This window comes from Cupressus sempervirens, chromosome 11 (genome assembly GCF_028749045.1).
Source record: "Cupressus sempervirens isolate cs-2001-9-10 chromosome 11, ASM2874904v1, whole genome shotgun sequence".
Lineage (NCBI taxonomy): Eukaryota > Viridiplantae > Streptophyta > Pinopsida > Cupressales > Cupressaceae > Cupressus > Cupressus sempervirens.
This window is the reverse complement of record NC_143128.1, coordinates 149,315,247-149,323,065: the sequence shown is the minus strand read 5'-3', so window position 1 is coordinate 149,323,065 and position 7,819 is coordinate 149,315,247. Positions and strand designations below refer to the sequence as shown.

At 33.8% G+C, this 7,819-nt stretch overlaps 1 protein-coding gene across 1 annotated transcript; it reads left to right on the top strand.

Annotated features, from left to right (window-relative positions):
- Positions 1-544: 544 nt before the first annotated feature.
- On the top strand, positions 545-2,870 carry LOC149528636 (bark storage protein A-like). Its single transcript, XM_089810806.1, has 6 exons — positions 545-813; positions 1,062-1,129; positions 1,235-1,393; positions 1,489-1,695; positions 2,166-2,348; positions 2,521-2,870. Exons 1-6 carry the CDS (start codon positions 591-593, stop codon positions 2,722-2,724), a joined length of 1,044 nt encoding a protein of 347 aa, XP_089666932.1. The 5' UTR covers positions 545-590; the 3' UTR covers positions 2,725-2,870.
- Positions 2,871-7,819: the final 4,949 nt, after the last annotated feature.

Genomic DNA, 7,819 nt, shown 5'->3' with positions numbered 1-7,819 from the left:
TTTATTATTATATAGACTCCTACAGTAAAATTAGGATAGAATGTTTTTTAACTGAAGTTTCTCTTTGACTAAACTACATAATTTTACATTTTCAAAATAATAATAAACTGGTTAATTAATTAATTTATATTCTAAAGTTTTAAAAAATCGGTTGAACTCGAACTCTGCACAAAACATACGCGATGATGCGATGCAGGATAAACGAATGATTCGAACGCAGATTCTTATTTCATAATATATGCCTCCCGTGAGGCGAGGTAGCACTCAGCATGACTGCAACACCGCGTGTTTCGCATTTGATGTGTCCGTGGACGATATTCGTTACAAAAGACAAATGAGAATAAAAGATAAGGTTCCTCCGCTCTGGATCACCAACATTTCCGACCACACAACAATTATTTCCTTCATTTCACGTGGAGAAAGGTTAACGTCACCTAATTAAGATCAATAATCGATTATTAACTCATGGCGTAAGACAATCTTAGAGTGGAAACTAATCGCCCCCCTGCACTATAAATTGGAAGGAAAAGCAGCTGGTTGATTCAAGGCATGACAAAAGAAGCACATTTCATTTCAGTTGGTTTACAATCATGGCTTTCCACGGCTCTGAGTTCTTTCTGCTGTTTTTGCTGATTGCGTTCCCATTACTTTCGCATGCTGCAATTTCATCAGAGGTGGCTGAAAAGATAAAGCTTATCAATTCCAAGGGAGAGTATTATGCTCTCCTTGTTGCCGGCCAAGCAGAACTCAAGGCAGTTCTGGCTCAGGGATGGTTCCTTCCCGACCAGGACACACCTTCTCTCAATATCTCTGGTTCTGCTTCTCACTATTACTAACCCCATTCTTTAATACAATATTAATATTTCTCTTTTGCTGTCTTAGAATTAGTAGACCTCCGCTAACTAGTGTGGACGGCTTAAACGTCACATATTAAGACTACGAATGTTAAATAAGACTACGAATGTTAAATAATGAAAGTTAATTTATTTTTCTAAACTTAATTTCTTCCTTGATGTTTAAGAATTGCTGTTAATGGGCTTGTTATTATTCTGATGATACAGCTAGAAGGTTCTACGTGGGAGAAGTTCAGGGGTGCAGGACTATTCTCGCTATGAGCGGAAGCGGATCGGTACAAAACTCATTATTATTACAATATGTGTTTTTATCTATGGTCAGATAGTTTTATATATTAGTTTAGTATGACTGAAGTTTTGAGTGATTATGGGGAGCACAGGTGAATGCGGCGCAGACGACACAGTTGCTGCTGACTCACTTTCAAGTGGAGGGAGTAATCCACTACGGAAGAGCTGCTAGCGCAAACTCCGAAAGCCTCAGAATTGGTGACGTGGCTGTTCCCCAACAATTCGCACACGTTGGCGTCTGGTATTGGGAGGTACCACATTATTATTATTATCCATTTCCTTCTCGCTCTCATTAATATATATGATTGCTGGGTAATAGTTTTTTCGTCGTTTGGAGTGATTTCAGAAATTTGGAGGCAGCGAGGGAAGTTACACTCGGAAGATTGCAAACCTGACGTTTGCGGACTACAACGTTGGAGAAGAGAGTGTCAACAACAGACTGCAGACCGTTTATTTCCAGCGAGAGACTCTCTACACGAAGCCCGAAAAAGGGAAAACCAAATTCTGGTTTAATGTGGACGACAAATTGTACGCTATTGCAAAGAAGATCCAGGTATATATGGCAACAATTAGGCTTGTACATGATGTGATATTGCCATATATCACATCATGATTTAACTGTAGTTTTGAGTCAAATTCATTGATTCATATTTTATCAGTAGTAGTTTACACAAACCCATCTCTCATGACAATGAATAGAACACTCAGCATTTTTTAAATATAGCAATGCTTACAAAAATGGGACTTCTCTGAAGATTACCCATCTAAATACTACTGCACTTGAAGCGCACACTTAACTACTAAGTTGTTTCGATTGACACCCGCTATCTTTCAAAGAGAATGTACCAAAAGTCAATAAATACAGTAACAGTTTTTACAACTAAAATTTTCATAAAAGTTTATTGCATATTTGAATTTTTTAATTTTGGTCGATTTTGTACTGAGATAGCTGCATTTGTTTCAAAAACTGTCTTCAAGTTTGTGTGACTAAATTGAATGGGGTACTCCTTATAACAAATGCAGGACACACAGTTGGACAAGTGCGTGGCGAAATCGAATATATGTCTGCAAGAGCAACCGGAGATAATGAGGGTTGAGAGGGGCGGTAGTGCAAACTTTTACGTGAGTAACGAGGCATTCAGAGACTTCCTCCATAACAAGCTTAATATCGCCTCCATCGATGTTGAGAGCGCAGCAATAGCACTGGTATGACTGCCGGTGTTTCAAACATGTTTTTGAAATTAAAAAGTAACCAAAATAAAATAGGGCTGACTCAGAAACAAAATGCTGTAAAATAGCTTTAAAGTCATTTCAAACGTATTATTTCAAAACATAATACTCGTAGTGGCAAAAATTAAGTTGGGAATATGATGTGCAGGTGTGTGGAAGCGAGAAGATAGCGTTCATTGCAATGAGATCGGTGACGAACTACGCAGGAGGATCTTCTGCAGGAAACGACGCATCTGTGATTAAGCAGCTGTGGAGTTCCCATGCTCGTTCGGCAATCGTTGCGTTTTTCAATGAACTAGCGTCGCAGGAATATTCCAACCTGCGTTCAGTAACTGGTGGCGAAATTTGGTAAATAGATGTGATACATGTATGTATGTATGTTGTATCTACTAAAGTTTCAGCTACTTTACTACAATGTATCCGGAGCCTAGTAACGGTTGCAGCTCCGTCTAGATAAATCGCAGTTTGATATAAGATATGGTGGGGTTTTTTAATAAACAGATTGATCGAGACAAATCTAAATATTATTAGAAAGGTTAAAAGGGCAGATCATAATAATGGGTGTTTGCTTCCCCAACAATCTGTTGGAATTATATGCATTTCGTTATCATCGAAGTGTACAATTATATTTCTTTAAAAAAACACTAAGATGTTTGGAATCGAATGCAAATGACACAAAAAATTATAGACTCTATATCAAATTAGACCGACCTATAGTCTAAAAAATAATTATTTTATGCTCTTTGAAACTATGATACCATTTCTCTATTTGTGGATGCTTTAAAATTATATCTATTTAAAACATTTGAAACTACTAAACAAATTTTACATCTACATACATGTTTAGAACAAAAATATTACAAATAAATATAACTAATTTTATTAGTTTTGTTAAGCTTCGAAAATATTAAAAATATAATCCTTTACAAGTGATAAAGATGTGCTCATAAAAAAAACTGAATTTTCCATCTTAACGCCTTCTCTTCTATTTCAAGGCCGAATTTCTGTTTTCCTTGCCTCCATTAAGCAGAAAAAAACTTGATAATTCTCTCTCTTTCAATGTCTATATAAATGATCTACCCAAAGCATTTTGGTTAAACAATCTTATATAAATGTAAACTGCAAAACTTCAAATCCAAAATGACTGAACGTGCCCAATAGATGAATACGGAACCATATTTTCTTCTTCGACTCCTCTGGAATTATTTAGAAGTAAGTCGCTGCCCAGAGCTATTTTACATTTTACCAAAAGTATTAATCCTCATACGGTTGAAAATATATGTGGTCAAATGAATTAAGTTGGCATTAATTATATTTGTGAATTGAATTGGAATTCATTGAGTCGTACACAACACATACACAACACTTCAATTGAGAAGTTTAGATTGTACAAATTGAATTAAGATGACATTTTTCCTTTTGAACGGCGTGAAATGCATAGTGAAAAGGATAAGAGAACGACAACACATTCATTATGTACCTTTACCACTCAATCAGTCCTACTACTTCCTCGCGTCGTCGCCTAAGCCGCATGCAGTACACACTAGTATCAATATAACATATTGTATGCTGTATTTTTGGTAAGTGATAATTGTTCTGATGCCGAAAGACCAATGGTAGACGACAAAAGGATGTTGTGTGTGGACCAAAATATATAGCATCCGTCCATAGCATCATACAAAATATGGCGCATACCAGCTAAAGAGATACTACACTTAAATTTTTTTTAAAATCGTGTTCACTATCACTATACTAAATAACGTCACCTACTTTTAAATATCACACATTAACAAGAAAATAAAGTTTTGAAAAAATAAGTTTTTGAATTTAAAAAGTAGAAAGAGGGTGCTGATCCGAGGTACAAACAAAGCACACTAGAAACTGAAAAAATAAGTTGACTTTAACTATTTAACAGTTCTAGTATTGGAATGGAGCTTAATGTATGATGTTTAAGTAGTTCGCTTATTCATCGGCACAAAGGCACTATAAAAAGCATATCTCACATTATTCATTTATTTATCATTTTATTTTTTAACCAAAAAACCATTACATAATAGTTTTCTCAATTTTGAATAAGTGTATCAAGCTTTGAATTTTCACAAATGTTAAAATTGTTTGGAGCTATGGTCTGTGAAACTAGGTATTTAATGGCATTCAACAACCTATTAGTTATGATTGATTCATTAAGTCCACTGTGTAATTGAGAGCAGAAAGAAACAATTTCGATGATGATGTTAGACTAAAACTTAAGCATTCTCAAATATTGCAACCAATTATTTTTAGTCCATGAGCAGTTCCAAAACTTATGTTTCAGATTTTTCCTCTTATGACAAAACCGATACATAAGTTCTTGAACCTTCGTAAGTGTCAATCTTTCATCACCTAGTAATTTGTAGTGCAATAATTTCCAACCTAAAATTGAAGCATTAGCCTTTGATTTAGACTTTCAAACTTGATTACTAAGTTTTCTCTTCACTTTTACATTTCCATTTCAAAATTAGTGTTGGATTTAATGGCACGGTAGGAAGAGGCTTCAAGTGCACTTATTTTTGTGTAGGGTTGGAAAAATGATATTTTAAAGGGAAATAATCTTTGAACCTTAAAAAGGGGACATGCAAAATATTGTTTAACAAATAACCTCACTCCCATTTTTATTTGCAAGATATAATGAAAAACCAAAATTTTCCATGGTTCTTCTTCCATCACTACCCTCATAATCTATTTTGTTGATAAATAAACCACTTGAGTGTTGATATCCATCGGGCCTAATGCTCCTTTAGCTTTGGGATAAATGTAATATAACCATGAATTGGATTCCAAACTAGTAGAACCCTTCTAGTTAGACAATAAAAAATCATGAATAATTTTTAATCAAATCATCATAACACTTATAAGATCATCTCCAACAAGATGATTAATACACATGAGAAGCTAGAAATATTCATTCACAACTTGGATCTTGTTGGATAAGGACAAATATTTATTACCTCAAGTGTAGAGTTTATTTTTTAACTTAGTGACGTACCAACTGTACATGTCAAAAAGAGAAAAACCAAGCCAAAAGGGACAACTCCAAGTAATGATAAACTTTATCATGCCTAATTTATGAATTGTTTCCAGTCTTTGGAGATCCAAGAAGGAATAGGATAAGAATGCATAATAAGAAACTCAATTTTATGATGTGATAACTATGAACTAACAATTGAATTGTAAAGTTTGAGTAACCCTGTTACATGATTAATGCACTCCTCACTATATTAAATGAAGAGTAGACTATAATCATTGAAATGGGAATTAATTGTCATAGTATCATTAATAATAGAAGCACCCTAGATAAAGTTTATTTGGTTGTATTTTTGCATTAGGTATCCAACAACATTTATAGAAATAACATACAGGAAGGGAGACAAAGTGCAACCTTATCTTATGGACCTTTATAACATAACTTGTATTGTTAGTGACTTGTTAATAACTTGCTATCCATTCTATCATTTAATAAAATTTGTACATGTATCTACGTAATTTAGAACCAAAACCCAAACATTGTAACAACTTAAGGATGAAGATCCAACACATCCTATCATAGGCTTTTTAGAAATCTAGCTTAGCAAGTATAGCATCTTGTCTTGATTGTTGACCCTACTATATGGTTTCCAAGGAGAACATAAGATTATAAAAAGAAGAAGCTTTTTATAGGGTAGAAGCAAGAAGTTGGGTCTCAAAACAAGCTAATTATTCTTTTAACCCCTAAACGTGATCCATGTTAGACCGAACTAAAATAATATAAACATATAAACATAAAATAATATAGAACTATTATAATCCAATCTCTTAAAATAAATCTAATAATCTAAATGAGACTTAGTATATCTGTACTCATGCATAAAACAATCAAATTTAAGATACCATTGCCTAGGTGCTTGCTTCAAGGCATATAAACTTTTTTTCAATCTTCACACCAAATTATCCATATATTTGACCTCATATCCCTATAGCTATGTCATACATATTTCTTCATCTAAATCATCGTGAAGAAAAACTATTTTGATATTATGATACTCCTAACACAAATATTTAATAGCCCTAATACTTAAAATAATGCGAATAAAAGTCATTTTTATAATAGGAAAAAAATATCTCGTCAAAATCAATTTCCTTTTTCTGAGTAAATTACTTTAAAATTTGTTGGAAACTTACAATTGGAACAATTGTTGTTTTTTCATTGATGTCAAATATATTTGATGAGACATATTGCTACCTAATCTAAATGTCATATATATTTGATTGATGAAGAAGATTTGAGAAATTGCTCATAAAAGTAGCACCTAGAGGAAAGGTTGAGTTATGAAAAGGAAGCTACAATGGACATTTGATTAGATAAAATTTGATAAAGCAAAGTGATTGTTTATGTCAAGAAAGTTAAGTCAAGCCAAGCAATAGAGTAAATGGAAAAAGAATGTCAAGTGATGCTAGCATCAACCGAGCATCAATGTCAACCGAGCAAGCTAGTCAATGCCAAGCTAGAGAGTTTTACAATGACCAAGTGTTAAGTGAGATTGAGTGTCAGAAATTAGTGACTAGCGAGTAATACTGTTGAAAAATGAATTTGAGAAAATTGTGATTCCAAGCTGTCTCAGTTAATTTCTTGGGAGATGTAAACCATGTTGAAGATAAGATCGATGAGTTGGATCATTAAATTCAAGGCAAGGATTAGGTAAAGACCTAACATATGGACTCTAAAGAAGTTTCTAGAGGATGATCGAGAAAATGGAAAAATATAGTGAATCGAGTTGAACTTGATAGTAAACCCTAAGAACTATGGTGGTGATAGAAAATGGTAAAGCAAAAATTTCCTATTTATAGAGATATAGAGCTGAAAAAATTATCAATCGAGTGCAAGTATATGCAAGAGGAACATACAGATAGAGGTGGATCAAAAACACACAAGTGTGTTAGTGAGTGTGAAGCTGAAGGAGAAATCTTGTAGAGATTTTGCTGATAGTGATAAGTTAAAATCTGAGGAAGAAGGCTTGTGTTGTTGAAGGGGGAAGACTGATTGCTTGAAGGATTGCTGAGCAAATCAAGAATAGAGATGACAATTGAGAGCTTATCAGTAAATCAACACTTGAACCAAATAGAGTTCAAAACTTGTAAATTGAGTTGTAATCACATAGATCAAAACCTACTTTTTTGATTCTAATCATTGTAAATAGATTGTGGTGAAATCTATTTAACAAAGGTTGACCTAACAGTCATTTTGAAGACTTAATAGTCTGTGTAAATCCTTTCACAAGGTGACATTCTATATGGAAAGATCAAAGTCCTCTGATAAAGCCACTCCTAATAGGGTGATTAAATCCTTCAAGAAGGTCACATTTAATAGTGTGTATTGTAACCTTTAACAGGTTTGGCTCCTAACAGAGCTCACTTCGAAAGAGTGAAAATTG

What these genes read in the sequence shown, in the direction of transcription:
- LOC149528636 (XM_089810806.1), top strand. Translation starts at nt 591, where the DNA reads ATGGCTTTCCACGGCTCTGAGTTCTTTCTGCTGTTTTTGCTGATTGCG. An exon ending in TTGGCGTCTGGTATTGGGAG is followed by an intron (nt 1,394 to 1,488) that starts GTACCACATTAT and finishes GAGTGATTTCAG; the next exon opens with AAATTTGGAGGCAGCGAGGG. An exon ending in CTATTGCAAAGAAGATCCAG is followed by an intron (nt 1,696 to 2,165) that starts GTATATATGGCA and finishes TAACAAATGCAG; the next exon opens with GACACACAGTTGGACAAGTG.